Source organism: Triturus cristatus, chromosome 7 (genome assembly GCF_964204655.1).
Source record: "Triturus cristatus chromosome 7, aTriCri1.1, whole genome shotgun sequence".
Classification (NCBI taxonomy): domain Eukaryota; kingdom Metazoa; phylum Chordata; class Amphibia; order Caudata; family Salamandridae; genus Triturus; species Triturus cristatus.
This window is the reverse complement of record NC_140590.1, coordinates 1,201,248,220-1,201,272,192: the sequence shown is the minus strand read 5'-3', so window position 1 is coordinate 1,201,272,192 and position 23,973 is coordinate 1,201,248,220. Positions and strand designations below refer to the sequence as shown.

Genomic DNA, 23,973 nt, shown 5'->3' with positions numbered 1-23,973 from the left:
AACAGATTTTAACAGTAGCTGTCTAATCTTAAAATTGCTTGTAAACACTTTAATTTTTTTTTTTTTACTGCCCCCCGAGCAGCATTTAAAAAAAAGATTACTGTATTTAAAAGCAATCACAGACATGGTGGTCATTAATATTTATGATGTTGGTTGATATTAGACCCACTGACAAACACAATATAAAGAAAGTGTCAGAGCACTCAAATAACAAGCATTACAACAAGAGCAGTATTACACTGCGATTCAGTGTTTAGTGAACCAACCTATCACTGTATAGCCTGGTTCGCGAAGAAAGAATGTGTTCAGTAAAAGTGGGTGCTCAAATTGCAACCCCTTTTAACGAATGCCTTCTTTGTAAACAAGGCCCATTATTATTTAAATATGCATTAAAAATGATGCTTTTCTTAAGACATTACTGTTTCCAAAACCGAAAGCTCCTTATTGTGAATACAGAATAAACCTGTCAATGAGTTCTAGGATACCATTTTTGAAAAGTAGCTGGAGGTGGGGAGGGGGATAGGCATTTCACATATAGTAAGCACTATTAATTTGAGACTTCGGGTCAGTTCATAAAACATTTTTGACTAGAACAATTTCATGTTCTTGGTAGTAATTTATGACAGTGCTGAGTGCAAACACTTTTACCATAGCATTATGCAAACAGGTGTTTACAGGTGTGACAAGAATGTTTGTGCATATTTGTTGTGCACCATTTTATTTTGATTGTGAAGAAATGCTTCTTTTTTGCATGATTACGACCATGTTTTTGGACTGATGCTGTTGTTTTGTGTGTCAGAGTCATGCCAAACAGGCCTCAGTGCCAGTGCGCCGACACTTAGAAAGGTATATGTTTAATTGGCTCACCAAGAATTGGCATAAGTTAACTGACTTTTAAGTCCCTGATATATGGTACCAGGGATACCCAGGGCCTTTGTTAAGTGTGTCTTATGCATTGCAGAACTTAATGAGCCACAAAAAGTGACAAAGCAAAGCATGACTCCAGCCCATCATTGCAGACTGGCAGAGAAGTTTTTTAACTGCTAACTCGACTTTGCAATTGAATCCAACGGCAAAGCCTAGACCTTCCCTTTAATATTTATGTCACCCTTAAGACAGACCAACTGAGCCCTAAAGGCAGGGTGCATGATATTCCAGATATGGACATGTGATTTATTAACTTTACAAGTTGTTAAAGTAAAAACCCAGCATTGTCATTTTTACTCTGGAAAGTTCAGTAGCCCCATTGGCAAGTATGGCCTTACATACCAACAACTCAGCAGTGCTAACTTCTAAATGAGACTACTAAACATGGTACTTCAATGTATCAAATTAATCATTACATTAAACCCAAACTGTTGCTCAAGTCGAATTTAATGTAACTTCTGAAAAACGGCAACTTTAGAAAGTTGACACTTTTTTGCCCAAAGTTCTCAATGGCTCTTTATGGTTGTATACACACTGTTGTCTTCGAGACAGCCTTCTGCCTTCCTGAGGAGAGGTGAGAACAACACTCAGGAAGATCAAAGGACCTGCCAAACAAAGAGGCAGGACCTTCTCTTTGCAGGATAGCCACAGAGCAGTGTAAGCCCAAAAGGTGAACTTCAAAGGAGAAGCAAACTTTGAAGGGCAAATGCTAGTCACACATTGAAGTGGCTGCACTTTTGTTTTGGCACACAAGCAGGCATCTCGGGCAGAGAGGGAAAAGATATTGTCTTTTAAGAGGGTATGTAGCCCTGGTAGTCATCCCTCTGGATTGAGCAAGGGAGAACCACACACCAAGAGAAGGGTTTAGCCATGTCGGGAGTGGACAGAATAGTGAATTCTGGGCCAGCTAGAAGCCACACTTTGCAGAACGTCATCATAAGGCAGGAAGGGACCTGGTAGCTCATTGGCTAGTTAGTTGCCACAAGCCCAAAGGCTGGTAGTGAGCATAAAAGTGGCACCCCTGGCACCCATACTACAGATAATGTCTATAATGGAGAGAAGACTGAAGAAGGGCTGTCTCTACTGTTCCCTGGACCCAGCAAAGACTGTACTGCACCTGCTGCCTCTCGGACTAGCAAAGAAAGGACTGTATGTGGTGTTCACTTATGGAAAAGTCATCCCTGAGTCCCACACAGAGGTGACTGTAAGCATCAGTTGGCTGACTTCCTGTGACAGCCACGTGGTCAAAAAAGCTGATAAACCTGTACCCTTGACTGCCCAGCATCTAGAAGACTGGCAATCACTGTACGCAGAGGTTCAGCCTGGGATACTGAGTCCTGACCCTCAAAAGCTGCACCCAAGTCTGCTTGATCCAGGAGGGTTGACAGATTGTAGTTCACTTTTCCATCACAAAGGTTAGTGTAATTTCAAAGGAATCACTGGCTTTGCCGTAACTGGAAACCAGTAGACCAGTGGCAATTGATTTTGTGCTGGAGTTTGTCCAGACTCTGTGGGACATCAACCCCTGAGGCTAAAGTTGCCACCCTGGACCATGGGGTGGCCACAGGAAGACGCAAAATACTGGCTCAGCATTCTAAGCATCTTCGAGCATCTTCAGCATCCTGCATCCATTGCATCAGGACCACTCCTCTGACTCCTATCGCAATTCTCCAATTGGTTCTGAAAATGGACTGGAGACTGTCTAAACCACAAGGTAACTGTTCATCTGGTCCTGGCTGATCCAGGTGACTGGCACCCTGTATGAGTTAGTACCCACAAGAGTACACCCTGTAGCCGTTTTCAAGGCACTTGCTGTTGCTAACCATAAACTATGAGTCGCTGTAGATTTCAACAATTTGTTGCATTAGTCGAAAAGTCATGGTTTTTTGTATGTTTGAAAATGCATAACTCCAGAACCCTCTTGTGGATTTTAATCATTGAGGTGTCTTTTTAAATAAGAAAACACAACCTATCATTATTAATTGCTGTTTTCTTGTATTGCCTTTTATTCTTATTAAACTGTTTTGGTGCTTGCTAATGATTTACACGTGTTCCTCTGATAAAGCCTGACTTCTCAGAGCCCTAGCTTTCTGGAACTAGGCTATGGTTTTAACAGACAAACCTGTCTGGACGTGATACAGAATTGTGCCTTTATTACACAATGAAGTCTCACAACCACACCATATGCTCAACCACTTTGCTCACAGTGATGGTGAAGATTTCTTGTTGTTTTTTTCTGTTGTAATTTAATGCTTCTGAATTGCACTGTGGCATTGTGTTGTTCAGTGTTGTGTACTGTACTACTTTGTTGTCTTGTACTCTAATGTTCTAACTGTTTTGTTGTGTTAATTTGTGTTTTTTATTATGTCGTTTTTGGCTGCTCCAGCCAAAGCTGTGGCAACGCTCTTTATATAAATATATATAATTTACAAAAATTATATATATTTTCATCTTTAAATGGACACCAAACAACAAAAATCAGATTAACGAAACAGGAGCTAAGATTTTTGCAAGGTTTTCTTAAATCACTCCTTTTTACTCCAAAATGTTTTGAAACCTTTTCAAACATTGGCAAATAAGTGCTTTTCACTCTTAGCCATAGCCAATCAGTCTTGAACGCAAGTGTCCAGGACAAAGTCAAAGTTTCAGGTCAACCATGATGGAAGTCAAGGTAGGATGTTGGTTCCGGTAGGTCCCCGTCAAGGTTTTACCTTCACACTTAGAAATGTTTCTGTTCTTTTTATCGTTAATGGTGAGGGTAGCTTCAGCTTGATGCCAGAATTGGGCTTCACATCGAAGGACAGGCGAAGTCTAGTTGTCTAGTGAAAAGTCTTAGTTCTAAATGGCATTCGAGGTTACCCACAAGCCAGCAAGTAGCAGGAGTCTATGAGTCTCAGACTCTGTACACAAAAAACAGAGTATTCACTCTAGCACTAGCAAATGGTCCACCACCTGAGAGGCACCTCTTGGGGGCTAGGACTCAATCTCTCAGTTTTACCAGCGGTGTCCAGGGCATGCCCAGGTGCAGGTTTTTTAGTTTTAGTCCTGTCTTGGTTCAGCAGGTGCAGCTTTTCTTTCTAGGATCCATAGGTTCAGTAGGTGCATTCTTTCTTCTGTTCTTTCTGAGGTCAACAGTGTTCTGAGGCTGGAATCCCCTAGTTCCACTTTTAAGCCAAATTTGAGTTTGTGGGTGAAGAGGACTCCATAGCCAATGGATCTACCATCCCCATGGGGCAACTCTACCCATTCATACAGCATTTAATGTGCGGCTGCACTACACTATACCATAGTGCATCTCTCTGCCCAAAATCCGAGATGTTGGGACCCTTCTTCCCTGGGTCAGAGTCATGGGCACACCCCTCAGGTGTGTCCAGTATAATGAGCACCTCTCCTGAAAAAAGAGTTCTGCAGTGGGTTTCCTGTTTGGAAGTGTTGCCAGCCTATCTACCTTCACAGTGCTAAGGGTAGGCTGCTGCTTGACTAGCATTTGCGCTAACTCCTTTGAAGTTTGGCCATCTGTGGCCACAGCTTTCTGGCCATCCAGCCACCAAAAGTCATCTTGTTACCCATCCTGCGAGTATATCACACCTCTTGGCAGGAGGGCATCAGACTGTCTCTGGTGACAACTGCTGTAGTTAATCAGAAACAGCTACTAGAACTTTGAAACTTTCTAAAAGCAACTTTGCATTAAATGTTGCTTTAAATTCGACTTCAGCAATAAGTCAGGTTTAATGTAACAAATAATTAGATACCTCGAAGTACAATATTTTGTGGTTCAAATGGAAGTTAACACCTAACAGTTGGGCTGGTGTAACCCCATAATACAAAATGAGAGTCCCGGCCTGGCTACAGTCAAAACTACAAGTGCGGGCTTTTAGTGTCAGCACATGTAAAACATAAAAGAACCATTTCCATTCTTTTTAATCTTTAATAGCCTGCCTTATCGCTTCTAAGGTCTTCTCTAAGGGTGACTTCTAAATAATATAATGGCAGGTATGGACCATACAAAAAGGTTTATTTTACCAGTTGAGCTGGCAATTTAAATGTTGACCGAATAAGCTGCGATGGCAAACCTAGAGCCATGTTTCACTTTGTCACAGCAGTCTTGGCACAGTCAGTGTTGCAGTCCACTAATGACATGTAACTTACAAGTCCTGGGGACACCTTGTACCTTATCACCTTTTATGCCTGATGTCAATTTGGTATTAACCAATGCACAAACACTTTGAGGGGTCAGAGAGCATGCACTGGCGCCTGGTCAGCATGGCCCAGTGTACTTCAGAGTATGAGAACAAGCAGCATCAGTTCAAACACTTGGGGGATGATCATGTAAAAATATCCTTTTCCTTACAATATGTAGCATATATTTGCTGTACATGTATTCCTACACATTTCCACCATTACTGTGGATCTAGAGAGATGTGGTAAAACTGCATCTGACCGCAGAAAACTGTACATCCTTTGTGTCAGGAAAATGCAAATAAATGTGAAAAACATAAAATAATGTTATAATACTGTTAGCGTAGTCTAGTCACTGGTTATTTCTGCATAATGCTACACCTGGAAGTCGTACTGAAAGGTGATATACTTATGGAACCTAAATGCGTGTTTGCTTCCTCTGTTCTGATACATGTGGAACTGTCAGAATAGATAGGCTTTGGTGCTCTATTCTGACATGACTTTTTAAGAGTCTTTTGTTCTGCTTCTGAAGAAATTGAGTCCTTATACTTCAATGCATTTATGCCTTTATGTTTGAAAATAAATATCTACATGCAGCCAATGGGTGGGTTTGACATATGTAATTGATGTGATGTAAGATGGGTGTTCCATCGATCTACTCACTGCACTCAGCTCCACCTCTAGTTTCTGAGAGTCAACAAATCATTCATGTGTCTGAGAAAGGATCAACCAATTGAGTAAATACCTGCTCGCCTTTAATATCCACAGTCTGCTGCCACTGTCCCCCTCTGGAACTAGGACTGAACACCAGCACTCTCCCCAGGTGGTTATACCTGGGAGCTCCAATAACATAGCGGTTCGTGCCACCCTGCTTTGCCAGCTGAACGGAATATCCTAAGGAAAAGAAATTGAGGACAGAATTATGGGGGCTCTTGGTTCAATTGTTAGGCTCTTTGGCAAGAAATCACCAGAAAGCCAATTTATTAGACACGTTCAAACTAAAAAAAATGATTGCGTGAGTGGTAACATTCTTCTTGATCCAAGTAAACACATTATATAGTCCAACTAATTTATTATTTGAATAATGCCTACCACTAGCAAACACACTCAGTGGCGACTGATGATTTTTGAAAGGGGGAGGCATAATACTTGCCCCAAATTCCAGTGAATGAGCAAAGTGAGCTTCATGATTTATTTGGAGGTTTGGGCAGTTCTCCCCCTGGGAAAGTTTTTTTTTAAATGGGGCTAAATAGCAAATTGAGTCCCAGTTTTCAAATAGACCTGCTAACAATTTTAATTATCCATGGGTCTCCCTTTCCCGTATGTTAGGAAGTACCTTGTGTGTGCCATTTCCACCTTTTGCCATGGTCACCATGCACATGCCAAGAATGCCCCCTTATGTCAAGAATTATGAATAATTTTCCTGTACCAGAATATTGCCATTGATGCTACCTTATAACAAGGATAACCCATAGGTCACAAATTATCTCCAAAATGCCAGCACAAGTATTTTGGTATGAGTGCCCCACATCCCGAGAATTGGCTCCAGTATGCTAGGGCCTGCATTTTGATAGATGGAATGCTGAACAATGTCAAACACTCACGCCCAGTACAGAGACCTGGGCCTAAATCCATCGTTATTTTGCTCACCAAGCCACCCCAGCCCTATGCAAATAAGCCTGAACCAGCTCTCCATAGGAATAGTCCAGCTTGAGCTGCCAGGCCAGGTCCTCCCTGGACCAGAAACAAGCATCCTGGGAACGGTTTGGGGGTATCAGCCCTCATCAGCCAGGATTAGCCCCATTTTCATTAAGGAAATAGGGTTGCTTTAAGAAAAATATTTAAATGTAATCTCAGGCCTGGTGATTTGCTGACCTTTGCAAATCCCAATCGCTGTGATTGTGTCCAGTCAGAGGGAGTCACAATTTGTGCCCTACCTGATGAATTTTAATTAGGTAGGCTGAGTTGCGTCTACACCCATTCAGAATTTTACAAACTGACCTAATAGTCCATAGGTTCACAAAATTCAGCACTGGTCATAAACGCACTGGTCACATATTGCGAGCAGTTTTTGCCAGCAATATAATGATAGATCTAGCCCCTATAATCTCCAGTGGGCAATGTTCAAACTTCCCCTCCACATTCAATAATTGAAAGGGAAATTCTTCCTTTCCCTTATTTCGCAGCCTCACTGTTTAACTTGAGAATATCTACCCTTTTGCCAATCACTGGAGAGTGTGAGGTCTCCTAACCCACAATTTGGTACATCACTTCCAGCATCTACGGAACAAAGGCCACGGCTCCTCTCTTCATTTCTAACACCATCACAACACCACCTGAATTTACTAAATTTGTGTTAACACTGGCTAGTAACATCTTTCTTAAATAGTAACTGAAGCCCTAGGAACTAAAGTAAGGACTCAAACATTCCACTGAAAAATGACAGGTAGGTAAGCATTACATAGATTCTTAACTTGACTTGATAAACTTTATTTGATCTGATTTAGAAACATAGATCATAAAAACAGTAAATCATCTTTCTTGATACAATACAATTAATTAAAAACCAGAGGGTAAAAATGGGTGTTACAAAGCCCAGGTCAGAGCAACTTCGTGGTTAACAGAATAATAAAGTTCAATGTTTCACAAGGTCACTCTCAAGTAATTTGTGCTAAATACGCAATAAAGGGACCAAGTAAGATGCAATACACAACCCACTCCCCATTAGTAAGTTGATTATAAGATAGCTAAAAATTAAATACAAATAAAAAGCCTTCCTTCAGATCATATTACAAGTCATCAAAAAATGTATTAATACCTGTACAAATCCTATGTAATATCATGCCTGATTCAGTTAAGTTATTTCTTGAGATGTTAAAAACTCAGTTGACGAGACACTTTAAGATTCATATAATTATTTGTTATATGAAATGTCTCCTACACTTACAGGCCCAAAGAAATAAGGCTACACCAAAGCAAACTCATCTTCACTTTTTATAATACTTTAAGGGCCTGATACCCCAAACTATTTTGCTGCAGAAATCCCTAGTATTCACAAAATCACAGGGATTGTGACTGTACGCGTGTGTAATGAAATCTACTAAGCCACTTTTATGAGTCAGAAAAGACTTTTCATGTTTCTGAAAGATGATTTATTACTACAAATAGGAGGGGGCATGAAAGGGACGTCCTCCTCTTATTTAGCAGTCGTAACGGGATTTATCAATATTTTGCAACCACAACAGCCGTAGCAAATTGACAGCTTCCTCTTTGGTCATCAAGCACTGTCTGTTCCCCTGATGTGTTCTTCAATGGCAAACCTATTTTTATTAAAGAAGTAACTGTCCCTTTGATTCGCCCAGGCTGTGTTTTATTTCCTAAAAATTTCAAATGGAAAGATGGTGGTCTGCAGTCCCAGCATTCACAACGTTCACTGGGGGTCGCAAATTGTGAGCTGACTATTTAATATTCATTGGACATATTTTTTGTGACCCCCTGAAATAGTACATTTTGCTATCTCATCTATTAGTACATAAATTGCATCTCAAAACCCTTCACATGCCAGCCAGTGTAACAACTGCACATCCTGTTCTGCAAATGGGTCTTTAGTTAACAGGCGTAAAAACAAATAGCTGAGCGCCCCAAAAAAATTTATAACAGAGAACCCGCTGCACCTCTCTACTTTCCATCAACTGAGATTAATTTTACCCACCACCATTTCTGTACTGGACAGTGCTCACCATACAAACGTAGGGCCTGATTATGATGGCGGTCAGATGAGCGTCTGACCACCATCGCCGCGGCATGAGACCGGCCGACAATGAGTAGGCGGTCCTGCCTGCCCTATTATGATAGAACCACCATTCAGGGGGTTGAAAGTGCCTTTTTCTACTATGGCTTGCTCTGCGGCCAAGGAAAATGGCCGCAGCACAAGCTGTAGTAGTAAAAGCCACTTTCTGCACATCCATGCACTGTGTGCCAGGCACCATGTGGAGCCTGGCACACAGTGCACAGATGTGTTGAAGGGCATTCTATGTGCCCCCCTGGGCCACGTAGCAGTGGCCAATGGAGAATAGGGGCCCTACTCGGGCCCTCAAAGTTTGTTTCCTTCAGCCTCTTCATGGCAGTCGGATCGCCATGAAAAGGTCGTTGGAAACGGACATCCTAAATCCCAATGATGATGCCTGTGCAGGCACCACCTCCATTGTAGGGATAGGTGTGCCCCCCGTCCCCCTCTCCGGAAGAGGATCATTGATCTCTGCGGTCCAACTGGCTGCATTCAAATGCAGAGGTCGGATGGTGAGCAGACCACCACCATCAGCCTGCCTTAGTCTTTTGTAGAAAATGAATGAAGCCTTCTTTTGAGTCTGTTATTTATCTAACACCACATACTAAAATTCCCATTCAAGGGCCTCCATACAAGTGTCGTTGTTATTTTGATGGTGCTCAGTGGCATAACGAAACTTGAGGCCCCCCCCCTGCAAACTACATGGAGGGCCTCCCCTCGGCTGCGTGGGCCTTTGCTACGCCACTCGGTGTTCTTAAAAGCACTTACTAGGCTTCTTCTGAATTACAATATCTGTGGAAACACTGTGTTCATAGAGTATTTCAAACAAAACGTGGGAGACATTAGGAATAACAACAGGATTGGTAAAGCATTCCTCCTGAAAATTCCTCAGAGACACCACATTATAATGCCCATTATCATCCACTCTAATCTCCAGAAATTATCAGTGCTCCTAGTATTGGTAACTATGGAGAAGGGAATAACCAGGCTTCATATCAGGGCACTGATATTGGGGCCCCAAATCTAAAACAGAAAAGCTACCCTGCCCTTTACTAAACAAGGGACAGATGCCCAGGCGGGCAGCTCAATTCACCAGATGGCAAAATGCCACCTGTTAGAGATGACAAAGGCAACTTTTTACATCTGAAGAACATAGATGCTTACCAAGATATGAATCCTGCATGTCTCTAGATGTAGATGATGTGTTAATGAACATGCTCTGCTGACCATCAGTGTACTTGAATATGCCTCCAGACCAGTCATACGCTCCAACAGCTCCTAAGATGCTGCCATCCTAAACGACAAAAGGGTTTTGTGAAATATAAGACTAGGGTCAACAAGTTTGTGAATGAAAGTGCCAGTGAGCGGATGGATGGATGGATGGATGGATTGATGACATAATACCTGAGCAGCTGACCTTTTTTATAGTACTTAACGTTAATAACATAGCTAGGGTAGCTTGAAGATCCATGGTGCAATATAGCAATAACTAAAGAATATAAAGCTGTGACTGAGATAGACCTAATGAGCTAGAAAGAGTGTACGAGGGGAACAGCAATACCTCCATATAGATGGTACAGAAAATCGTTAAAACAATATCAGAGGACAAAATATTGAAAGGCAAGTTTCTCAACATTTTCATTACCATGCTCCACATACATTGACCACAATATATATATATATATATATTTATCTTCAAGGTACACAGGTGTGGTATTAAGAATAGTAAATCCTTACCTCCCTATGTGCATCTAACGCTCAATATTTTCTCCCTCAATATTTTTGGAACTATATCCTGTCCCGTCGATATTGGAGATTCAATATTCCCTACTAGAATCTCTAGAAAGACCAAAGATTGCTTATTTTACATTTTTCAAAAGTGAAATTAGCTTGGCTTGATAGCCATGGCCACCTTGACTGTTCAGCTGTACTGGAGATTAGATCACTTGAGCGACTAATGCAAAATTTTCATCGAATATCAGAGAGTGGGGACATTTGGTAATAGCTAAAAGTTATCACTGAACTGTCTAAGTGACACTGCAGGACATCTCTGTCTGGCAAGGTAACGTCAATTATGGCCATATTTATCAAACGCTCATGCAGTACAATACAGCAAGACATCTTGCTGCTCTTCATTAAAGAGGGAGGGCAAGAATCTGCCATATTTATCAAGATATGGGGCAATCCTGTCCTCTGCCTGTGCTGGCACGCAATCAGCTGCCTAGTGCCAATGCAGGCACCCTTGTGTCATGGTGCAGGGGTGCCTCGGCAGGATTGCTTTTGTGCAGGAAGGGACACCTTTTGCACAGAAACAATCCTCAGAGGCATTTCCCTCTCTCTCTGTGTGCTGCAGAATGCAACACACTAAGAAGTGTGCAGAAGGGACATTTTCGATCTTCTGTCTGACAACTCTCTAGATGCCCTTTTTCTTACTGAGACGTGGCTACATGCTAGCTCTGGCCCAGACATTGTTGAAGCCCTACCGTCTAATTATGCTATCATTCGACAAGACCGAACCTCCGGAATTGGAGGTGGGATAGCAGTTATCTTCAAAAAATCACTTCAATGTACTCTGGAGCCCATTCCTCTACTTGCATGTGAAGCTGTCCTTTTCAAAATTCAACTTCATCCGACCTTCACTTTCAATGGTCTTTTGATCTATCGTCCGCCTGGCCCTACTCTTCCTTGGGCCACCCAATTAGTGGACTGGATCGCTTCGATAAGGGTGAATTATAACCATCTGTCTATTCTAGGCGATCTAAACATTCATTTCGACGACCATGCTAACAAACCAGGCATGAATTTAATTGATGACCTGGCTGCCATGAATCTCACTCTATGTAACTCAGGCCCTACCCACAAAAGGAGACACCTTCTGGACCCTTTGTTTTCCAGCCTCCCCCAACTTCAGTGCCAGCTGGCTCTGCCCTTAGATTGGTCAGACCACTTTCTAATAAAATTTCATTTGGGGGACCATACAGCTGTCAGTCTTCCTAGCGGGACCAGTAAGTCCCTCAAGAGAAATTGGAAAAACTTGGACACTAACCGCCTCATGGCCATCCTTAGCGCGACCTTACCGGAGGTTTCGCTTAACACCAGAGACATTGAAATTGTAGCCACTAATATCAACAAATGGCTCCTAGGTGCTTTAGACATTTGCCTGCCCCTAGGACATAAAAAAACCACTTCCCATAACCCGCCTGCTCCATGGTATAACGAACAACTGAAGGCTACTAAGTCCAAATGTAAGCGACTAGAACGCCTATGGAGGAAGGACTATTCCCTGGATGCCAGCACACTCTACAAAAGTGAGCTCAAGCTCTATCATAAAGCATGCCACAAGGCTAGAGCTAATTATGTAGCAAAATCCATATCTGAAGCTACCAACAAATCTAAAATTCTTTTTAAACTTGTAAAAGAACTAGCAGGTGCAAACATTTCTCCTAAACCTCCGCCCCTTAACAGTCTGCAATGTGAGGAACTGGCGAAACATTTCACATCAAAAATTGAGAATATCTACCAGGACATAACAACACAACAGCAAGCTCAATCAAATAGTATGCAAAACTTCGGACCCAAGACAGACGACATCTGTGCCCAACCCCATCTACCCTACGCGCCACTTACTTCTTGGCCCGAGATAGATGTCCGAGGTCTGCGGGACATCTTAGGTATGGTTAAATCTGGATCTCCTGCCGACCCCATCCCGATTTCTATCCTTAGACTCCTGGACACTCCTCTTCTTGCAGTACTATGTCAAACCTTAAATTTGTCCCTTTCCTCTGCCACGGTCCCGCCATCTTGCAAGCATGCCATGGTTTCGCCCCTTCTTAAGAAACCATCAGCCGACCCAAAAATTTTGGCAAACTTCCGTCCAATATCCCTTCTACCTGCTCTCTCCAAAATCTTGGAGAAGCATGTCCATAAATATCTTACCAATTTTACGGAGACAAATAATATTCTACATCCCTCCCAATCGGGTTTCCACACCGGATTCTCGACGGAGACCACTTTACTTGGAGTCGTGGAAAATCTTCGACATCTGGTCGACAAGGGTAACTCTGCCGCGCTGATCCTTCTTGATCTCAGCGCGGCGTTCGATACCATCTCCCACAGTACCCTGCTCGCTTCCCTTTCCAACATGGGCATAAGAGGAAAGGCACTAGATTGGATTGCCTCTTTCCTGACTCTCAGGACATTCCAAATTTCTTCCAGCAATGCGGCGTCCAAGGTCCACCTTTCTCCGCACGGAGTTCCACAGGGATCAGTATTAAGCCCCCTGCTTTTTAACCTTTACGCAGCCCCGCTAGCCCAGATAGCTGAATCAGCTGGTCTTAACATGTTCACATACGCTGACGACTCCCAAATCGTCTTTTCACTATCAAACGAAAATCAGGACTCTCCCTCACGCCTACAGACTGGCCTTAGAAATATTTCCTCCTGGATGAATAAAAATATGCTTAAACTCAATGGTAGTAAAACCGAGGTTCTGATAGTAGGTCCCAATCATAACCTCTGGAACTCCAGACACTGGCCATCTGAAATGGGCCCCCTGCAAATTCCATCACACCAAGTTCGAAATTTGGGCATTATCATCGACAGTGGCCTAACCATGGAGCCCCAGGTAAACAACCTCACAGCCACTTGCTTCACAATCCTGAGATGGCTCAGGGAAATCATATGGATGCTCCCTGATGACTCCCAAAAGACAGTGATCAATGCATTAATTACCTCCCGTCTGGACTATGGGAATGTCCTTTACTTAGGGGCATCCCAGGCAGTCATGCGGCGTCTCCAACTGGTACAGAATGCGACAGCTAGACTGCTTCGTAAGTGTAACAGAAGAGATCGTATGTCCAGTCATTTAAAGGCACTCCACTGGCTAAAAATTGACAACAGGGTCAAATTCAAAACCCTCAGTCTCATGCATAGGATAAAGTGGGGCAATGCTCCCAAATATCTTCAAACCCTTGTACACACTTACACGCCTGCTCGATGCCTGAGATCTACCACACAAGGTCTTTTTTGTGTTCCTAAAACTTTCCGTGCGAGGATGGGAGGAAAATCCTTCTCCCTTCTTGGCCCAAAGCTCTGGAACTCCCTTCCGCAACCTCTCCGTTTAGAAACAAGGTACACTTACTTCCGTAAGGCCATAAAGACCTGGCTTTTTAACCAGTGACCGGTTCAGATTTCTATCCCATTGCTCTTTCCTGTCTCTCTGGTTCAGTATTCTGCCTAGCGCCGGGAAGCCCTTTTTTGGGTATCTGTCGCGCTTAATAAGCTCAATAAATAAATAAATAAATAAGGAGGATAAAACAGGGAGAAATAAACACATTTCTCCTCATTACACCTCAACCGTGGAAACATAGCATTTTGATGCATTCCCAGGTCCACCACTAATGATAAATCTGGGAATGTACCAAAGTCCATGGGTGGATGCGTGGGAACACCCACGCTCCAACCATGAAACACCTCCCTGGAGCAGAGTAACGCAAGACAGCAATTTGCACTGCCTTGCATTACTCAAGGGCAACACAAAACATTGATAAATCTGGCCCCCAGAGTGCAGCTCTATATATTACATGTGTACAAAATCCAAGCCCAAAAGAAACGCTGTCTCTGAATACCAAAAAATGTGAACCTGCATAAAAGCAAACAATGCAGACAATGCAACCAAATAAGACTCGTCATAACACCATAGCACTGCAAAAACTTTCCTGTGTCCTCTGTCTGAAAATATAAATAGGCTACATGTCAACTTTCCACAGTCCTGAAAGTGGGACCTGCCTTCCCTCTGCTCTAACAGCAACATTAGGTGCTTGCAGATTGTGCTTCAAAGCTCTCTCTGAGGTACTCACAGTGATCAATGGATGGTTCCAACAAATTCTTGTAGACAAGCGTGTGCTTTACCAGCCTTCTGCCAACCTATGGTCAGTTAAGAGCTGCTTGCTGTGTGCCTCTAGGTACCACAGACTAAAGAAATTAGAAGAAATGAGGCCTTTTTATTTTGTTTTTTGTTTCTTTATTAAATCCTGACTGCAGTGTGGTCAGCGTGGTGCGTTTCTGATGCATCGTTCATGACACCAGTTTCGCTACCTTCACTCACTTGGGCAGAGGACAGAAAGGGAGCTTTTCCCATGCAGATCACAGGGAGCCAAGGAGCTGAGCAGACACATACGGCCTCGCCTCTGTATACCTCACCCAATCCTGCAATTGGGCCAACTGTACATGGTGACCAAAGAAATCTGTCCCTATTTAGAGGTCATAAAGTTGATCCTGTCGACTTTTAAGTGCTATTCCTTCCTGTTAGCATTACCTTGTTAGTACACAGCCAATTCTCTTGATTTTCTTTCCTCTCCTATAAACACATTTCAACCTAATTTTTGCAAGCGTCTAAAATGTAATAGTTTTTTTCTGTGTAATCCATTAGCCTGTTAGTTCCCACCACTTCTCAATTTAATACCGATTGGTAAATGTATCATCATCATATTGAAGGATCAGGATGAGGTAAAGAATCATTGGCACAGCTCATTTGACTGCCACAAGGACTTACCTGCTGAAAAAGTGCTCTTCAGTTAAGATGAACACGAGAGGGAAATATCTTCTCTTATTTAGAGTCCTATAAGGTATTGCCTATGTATTCCCTTGAAAAATATCTGCTTCTGTCGCCATAGGTTTGCTATACATTAAAATATAATAAGGTGTTCGTGGCCTATAGTCAGATGACGCGTTATTGTGCATTTTGAAAGAAACCTCCTGAACTTGCAAAGAAGGATAACGAGTTGGTGTCCCAAATCATCCGTTTTACATTTTTATGAACTAATCTTTCCCTACATTAAAGGCTGGTACAAAGAATGTTCGGTGTTTATCTGAAGGAAATGTTGGTTGTGGACAGTGCAATCCTCAATGGAAAAAACAAAGGGGCATAGTCTTAAGGACTTATCGCCGATTTATCTGCACTTTAGCGCCACAAAAGTGGCGATAGATTTATTGCCCTATTCTCAAGCTGGTGCAAACTGCAGATATCGCCAGTTTTCCAGCGATAGCTGCTGCAAAAAACATCATCACGGATGAGAGCGACAACTAACATTAATAATATGCAGAGTAGGCGTTCCCGTGCAAAAAACACCACTTCATGATATTCTCAACGACCAGCTAGATCGGCGAAGCAATCCAAAAACAGGCAATACGGCGCGTTAGCAGCAGGGATTTAACACCTGCCCATTACTGGTGTGAAGCAGGACAACAACCTGCAGTTGAAAGGGAGCCCAGTCCAGAGCCACGTCTGAAGACCAACAGATGCCATGGAGCCAATGATCATGCAGCTTGGAGACACTAGCGGCACCAGTTGTGTCCTCTGTTCTGTTGTGAACGTGTTGCAGTTTGTACCACATTGTTGTCAATGTTGATGTGCTCTGAATGTTATGTGTGTGTGCTGCATTTTGGGAGAATCGCCCCTGCAGCTCTGATTTTGCTGCCCCTTATCCCTTTCAGGTGGTGTGCCTATACAGTGCTGAGATGTTGCATACTTGGGTAAATTGGGCTCTTGATGGGAGTTCGGACTCTGGGGCATGGTTTGTCCGCAGATGTGTTGTGGATGTCTGGGGTTGTTTGTGCACATGGATGTGTCAGAGTGTGACCTGCTCCTTTACGGATGTGGTCCACACTCAGCCACCTCAGTGTCGTGGCGTGCAACATGCCATGATATATTGACTGCAGCCATGCTATTCGTCATGCAGTGTCACTTGCATTGTCAGTGTGGCTCACAGACATGCCACTTTGCTGGGTTTGGTACATGTGCATGGGTTGGTTGTGAGATTGGTGATGTGTGGGAAGGACCCCCTCTGGTTACATAGTCGACGGGGGCCTACTTACTGTTTCTCGGTGTGCTGCAGTGTGCCAAGGGGATCAGGGACATGATCCAAAGTTATTGTGGGTGTGCACTGTGCAATACCTAATGGTGTATGTGTGCCATTGTGCCCAACTCCCCCGTCCCCCCAGCCCCTGGTCATTACTTACCCTGTTGCTGTTGTGTCAGGTCATGTTGAGCAGTGTCCGGTCCCCCAACTCCTGCCACCATCTCCACACTGATGACTGTGGACACCATTTCCTCCATCTCATCCAGCTCCTCCTGTGGCACTGGACTCCCACCTCCAGTCTGCATTGCTGCCTTCTGGTTGTTGCCGAGTTTCTGCTAGGTTTTGCGCTTCACATAATTCCAGCACCTCTTGAGCTCTTCCATTGTCCTCCTCAGCACTCCGACTGCATTCACCTTGTCCACGATGGACTGCCATTTTCCATTTTTTGTTGCCAATGACACAGTGGAGGTGACGAACAGTTGTTGATGGTGTTCTATCACCTCTGTTATCAGAATCCTGTTTTCCTGCAAACTGAACTGTGTCTTCCTCTTCTTCTTCTCCTTGCCCTTCCCTTACCCCGAGGTCCCAGGCTGGTCCTCTGTGGGGCTTGTGGGGTTCTGGTTGTCCTCTGTACTTGCTCCGGCTACCTCCATTGTGCTTCGCAGTTGTTTTGGTTTTCTTTGTGGGTTTTTTCTGCTTTTATAGTGATTTTAACTGCCTGACGTGTGTGAATTGCAGGCCTGGGGCAGCTTATCGCTGATTTTTTTATCATGGTTCGGCCCATCGCAACTTTTTTCACTTTCGAGTTTAGATTTTTATCGCCGTCCATGTAATTTTATCGCAGACATTTGACGCCTTATCGGGAAACTATTGCATGTTACCGCCCTATTGGGAATCCGACGTTAACACAGAGGTATTTTCCCACGATAGACGGCGATATGAAAAATTGCGTTAAACTATTTTGGCGATGAATATTGCACGTTCCTGAGAATATCCCCCTAAGAATGCACGTCTGAAGGTAGAGGCAGAATTCCACGTAGTTGATAAGCCTTTTAACAATTATCTTAGGAAAATTGATTTTTAAGTGCTTTTTGCAGCAGTAAAAACGTTTTGGAGCAAAATCATCCTCCAAGATGCAAACAGAGCTTTTTGAAGGGGAGGTAGGAGAGTGCATTATATTCCACAGACCCCACCCTTTTCCGGGCTGCAAAATGTATTTATAGATTTTGTAGGAAGATTGCCCTGTTTTTTCATGGCAGCGTACATGGTTTTACTCATTAGATGGCACAAGTACTGACATGTGGACCCAGCAAGATGGTTCTGTCCCAGACCATAAAACCCCTTCTGACATGAAAGGTGCAAAGTAAACATTGGTGCTACTACATTTAGGACAACATTCATGTAGATAAGGGCCGTAGTATGCAAATACATTGGTGGCAGTGCATTGCACTATGAAGAGAAAATGTATGATGTTGCAGTTGCATGACTAATTGGGGTGAATCAGTTCTTCTCTGGAACGACCACCACATACAAAATGGTGTATAGACTGTCCGTGGGTTATTGGTTAAAGACAAATGAGCGCTATACAGTTTAATTACTAAAGGCTCAGTGCAAACAGTACACCATAGTATTTATGAATGATATGGGACAAAACTTTTTTTTTGCCACATTCTACTCACAATGCAAGAGTTCACCAGGAAGCTGTTATCCAATGCTATGGTGCACTGGCACTGTGGGGTTTATGCCAGCTATCCTCAAGGACAGGCAACTTAAATCCAGGGTACTGATACTGACAGACAGTTTAGAACATTTATTGTGTATGAAAGTACCTTGCACATCATGCTTCGAAAATAACATGAACTAATTGGGTTAGGGTTTATTTCAAAGTCTACAAGGATCACAGAAATAGGAGGCAAATTAATTTTAAAGTTGCAAATAGTGTGTTTTGGAGTTTGCAACTGCACTAATGCTTTATAGGTCTCGCCTACACAGTGCATGTGCTGTGCTGCGAGAAATATTGTTTACATTTCAGTGGGCTTAAAACCCACCCACAGCATACCATTGGCTGTTTCCGTCGTCACCCTCATTAGCAATCTTTTGATTGCTCAGCATCTGTAGGATTCCCTTCCTTTCTTGTGTTAGCTCCTCCCTGGACTATGGACCAAGGACACCTGTGCTTCATCGTCTTCGTTTTTCCTCGTCGTTTTGCAATGCACTATTTTTTATATTGTAGGCATTTCAGTATTATTTCTGAATGTGCAAAGTATTTTCCTACTTTTAAAACAGGCATGCAGCTACATATTTATGTTGCTTTCACCCTTTCTGCCCTCTCTATTTACGCTTTAGTAACTTGCACCCCCAACTGTACGTCTCCATGCCACTCTACTCTATGATACCCAACTCTATGCCAGTCCACTCCATGCGCTCAACTTTATGCCACTCTACTCTACTCTATGCCACTCCGCTGTATGCCACTCCACTGTATGCCACTCTATGCTGTACTATTCCGCTCTATTCTATTCTATGCCTCTCCACTCTGCTCCACACCACTCCAATCTTCACTGCTTCACTCTGTGCCACTCCACTCGACATCACTCTACTCTACAGCACTCTACTTTAAGCCACTCCACTCTAAACCACTCTACTTTATTCCATTCTGTTCTATGCCACTCTACCCAACACCACTCCAACTCACTCTATGTCATTCCACTCTACTCTAAGTCAATATACTCTACACCACTCAATGCTATGCCACTCTACCCTACACCACTTCACTCTGCACCACTCTACGGCACTCTACTCCATTCTATGTAAGGGTGGGCATAGTTGGTGGAGTACTACTACCCAGAACTGCGCAACTTCGCTCCGCCAACAGAGACCTCATATATTTTTGGTAAAATAACAAGTATCTCTGTATTTGAACATGCTAAAATGCATATAGTCTTTTCACAAAAGTGAAAGTGATAATTTAGCAAACAGTGAGAGATGTGATGATTTTGGGATCCTCCCTAACCTAGGGGGAGGACCAAGCAGATGCCTTGAACACAAAGAGCATATTATGCTGAACGATTCAGTTGTGGTCCCATCCTCTTAGGACCACCCCAAGCACAGTTATTATGGGCAAAAATACAATCCCAACCAAAGGCCCTGCAAAGCATTATGAGACGAGATTAGCAGTAGGCAGTTAATATTATAGTATCCAGTATAAAAATAATTCTTCAAAGAGCTGCAGTTCAACTTGTCATTACTAGGTGTCCCTCACGAGTCAAATGGAAAAGCATTGAATCAAGCTGCAGTTCCACTAGTCGTTACTAGATGTCCCTCACAAGTCAAATGCAAAAGCATTGAAATTATTACAACTGGAGCTCTTTGTAGAATTATTTTGATATTGGATACTATAATATTCACTTCCCACTGCTAATCTCGTCCCATAATGCTTTGCAGGTCCTTTTGGTTGGGATTGTATTTTTGCCCATAATAACTGGGCTTGGGGTGGTCCTAAGAGGATGGGACCACCACTAAATCGTTCAGCATGATATGCTCTTTGTGTTCAAGGCATCTGCTTGGTCCTCCTCCTAGGTTAGGAGGGACCCCAAAATCATCATTTTTGTGAATTGGTTATATGCTTTTTAACCTGGAAAGTTGCCTGACTGTGTTTTTCATGGAATGTGTAGTTAACAAATCTCTGCAAACTCCGAGAGCAGAGCTGAGTTCATTGCCCAGGGTTAATTCTATGCCACCCTCCTCCACTCTACACCACACCACTCAAAATCACTCCTTATAATGCCAGTCCAAGGCGCACTACACTGAGGCGCACTACGCTGCTCCACTTAATGCTACTCTACTCCACAACACTCTAGTCTATGCCCCTCCATTTCACTCTATGGCACTCTACTCTACGCCACTCTACTCTACACCACTCAATGCTATGCAACTGTACTCTACACCACTCAACTCCATGCCCCTCAATTTTACTTCACTTAATTCCATGCTACTCTACTCCACCCCACTCTATGCCACTCCATCCCACTCTATGCCACTCTACTCGATGCCACTCCACTCTATGTCACTCCACTCTATGCTACTCTACTCTACAGCACTTTCCTCTAATCAGCTGCTCTACTCTATGCTACTCCACTCTTCTCTATGTCACTCTATGCTACTCCACTCTACGCCACTCTACTCTAAGCCACGCCACTCTAAGCCACTTTTCCTGTATGCACTCTGCTCTACACCACTGTACACCACTCCAACTTGGATCACTGACAGAATATCGACTACACAAATATCATGTTCCCAAAATATTGGGACATAGATATTTTTGTCAAAAATAGCGACATCCTATCTTTATAATAAATATAGTTGTTAAAAATATATATTTTTTTTATGTATAAAAATAATTAAAATAAATTAAATAATACACATAATTAAATAAACACATATTTAGCATTCTTAGAAAATGTTGAAAATGTTAAGTAATAAATATAACGTGAAAATAAATTAAACATACATATATGTGTGGCCTCTGCTCTTTTCTCATGAAGGAGTTTACTGGATTTAGTTTTCACGTCAGCCAGAGGCGTGATACAGAGGCCCCCGCTCCAGAAGTGGCCCGGACTTTACTGGCTCTGTTTTTGCAGTTTTGGGTTTTCCGAAGAATCGGATGGTCTGGACCCGCCTCAATGCTTGGGAAGAGAAAAGGGCGGTTGTGAGGTATTCTACCTCATGCAGGGCGGCTTGCATTGCCAGTCAGTCCCCGTTGAATGGACTCCTGAAAATAGAGGCTGAAGCGGTTGGGGACTCGAGGAGGCGCTTTTTTGTATATCAACACAAGCAGGAAAAATGTTTTTTAACTTCGCACAATATCTTGCATCCTGCGCAACCACTTGGCAGAATTACCCCCATGCATCACCTACCTGGAAGCATTACAATGCATTCTGGGTTGTGCAGTCCACAAGAGATCCGAGGACTGGAAACAGGTGAGCTGACACTCGAGGGGGCGGAGCACGCTTGAACAAATAAAAAGGGCGGCAGGACTCATACAATGCGAAGGGAAGCCTCCTGAATCCTTGGGCGCTGAAGAAGGCAAACATATGCCGAAATGCATTCGCCACTACATTGCAATAAAGGGCTTCTTCGATTTTCCCCTGTGTGGCCTCTGCTCTTTTCTCGTGAAGGAGTTTACTGGATATATAAAATATAATATATATTTACTTGATAATATTAATAAATAATTATTTTAATAAATTATCAAATGTTAGAAACATATTAAAAATTAGAAATACAAATATATACATACATACACCTGTAACATAAAAATAAAAATAATATATATATATATAATAAATTAAAATATTAAAATATTTTGTTTTTGTAAAAACTACATTTTACACTACATTAATTGCAACAGTAGGGAAAATGTTGGATAGCGTAGGGGATAAAATTACTATTCCCACTCCAGGGAGTGTAACAGAAGGGAAAGTGTTGGATAGCGGAGGGGAATAATTTACTATTTCCACTCCAACGAGTGCAACAGTAGGGAAAGTGTTGGATAGTGGAGGAGAATAATTAACTATTCCCACTCCAGAAAGTACAACAGTAGGGAAAGTGTTGGATAGCGGAGGGGAATAATTTACTATTCCCACTCCAGGGAGCGCAACAGTAGGGAAAGTGTTGGATAGTTTAGGGGTAAAAATTACTATTCCCACTCCAGCAAGAGCAACAGTAGGGAAAGTGTTGGATAGCCGAGGGGAATAATTTACCATTCCCACTCAAATGAGTGCAACAGTAGAGAAAGTGTTGAATAGCGCAAAGGATAAAATTACTATTCCCACTCCAGTGAGTGCAACAGTAGGGAAAGTGTTGGATAGCGGAAGGGAAAGAATTACTAATCCCACTTCTGGGATAGCAACAGTAGGGAAAATGTTGGACACCGTAGGGGTAAAAATTACTATTCCCACTCCATGGATGGCAACAGTAGGGAAAGGGTTGGATAGCGGAGGGGATAACATTACTATTTCCACTCCAGCAAGTGCAACAGTAGGGAAAGTGTTGGATAGCGGAGGAGAATAATTTACTATTCCCACTTCAATGAGTGCAACAGTAGGGAAAGTGTTGGATAGCATAGGGGATAAAATTACTATTTCCACTCGAGGGAGTGCAGCAGTAGTGAAAGTGTTGGATAGCATAGGGGTAAAAATTACTATTCCCACTCCAGGGAGTGCAACAGTAGTGAAAGTGTTGGATAGCGGAGGGGAATAATTCACTATTCCCACTCCAGCAAGTGCAACAGTAGGGAAAATGTTGGATAGCGGAGGGGAATAATTTACTGTTCCCACTCCAGGGAGTGCAACAGTAGTGAAAATGTTGGATAGCGGAGGGGATACAATTTACTATTCCTACTCCAGAGAGTGCAAAGTTAAGGAAAGTGTTGGATAGTGGAGGGGATAAAATTACTATTCCCACTCCAGCAATTGCAACAATAGTGAAAATGTTGGATAGCGGAGGGGAATAATTTACTATTCCCAATCCAGGAAGTGCAACAGTAGGGAAAGTGTTGGATAGCGTAGGAGAATAATTTACTATTCCCACTCCAATGAGTGCAACAGTAGGGAAAGTGTTGGATAGAGTAGGGGATAAAATTACTATTCCCACTCCAGGGAGTGCAACAGTCGGGAAAGTGTTGGATAGCGGAGGGGTAATAATTGCTATTCTCACTCCAGCAAGTGCAACAGTAGGGAAAGTTTTGGATAGCGGAGCGGAATAATTTACTATTCCCACTCCAGCAAGTGCAACAGTAGGTAAAATGTTGGATAGCTGAGGGGAATAATTTACTATTCCCACTTCAGGGAGTGCAACAGCAGTGAAATTGTTGGATAGCGTAGGGATAAAAATTAGTATTTCCACTCCAGGGAGTGCAACAGTTGGGAAAGTGTTGGATAGCGGAGGGGTAAGAATTACTATTCCTACTCCAGGGATTGCAACAGTAGGGAAAGTGTTGGATAGCGGAGGGGAATAATTTACTATTCCCACTCCAATGAGTGCAACAGTAGGGAAATTGTTGGAGAGCAAAGTGGATAAAAGCAAACATAACAGCTATTGAATCTAAATCACCCCAAAAAATAATTTACAAAAATATTTATCAATAAATAAATGAATATTAATGATTAACTAATGATTAATTTATTTGAACTAAATTACTTTCCACCCTCTACCCCAATA

At 42.8% G+C, this 23,973-nt stretch overlaps 1 protein-coding gene across 2 annotated transcripts in view; it reads right to left on the bottom strand.

Moving 5' to 3' along the window:
• The window catches only part of LOC146811598 (integrin alpha-M-like), a 500,127-nt gene that overhangs the window by 244,500 nt on the left and 231,654 nt on the right, over nucleotides 1-23,973 (bottom strand). For both annotated transcript variants that reach the window (XM_085618578.1, XM_085618579.1), the window contains 2 exons: nucleotides 10,058-10,187; nucleotides 5,852-6,000 (listed from right to left, as the gene is read on the bottom strand). In XM_085618578.1, the coding sequence (XP_085474704.1) occupies nucleotides 5,852-6,000; nucleotides 10,058-10,187 (279 nt within the window). The remainder of the gene's footprint in view (nucleotides 1-5,851; nucleotides 6,001-10,057; nucleotides 10,188-23,973) is intronic.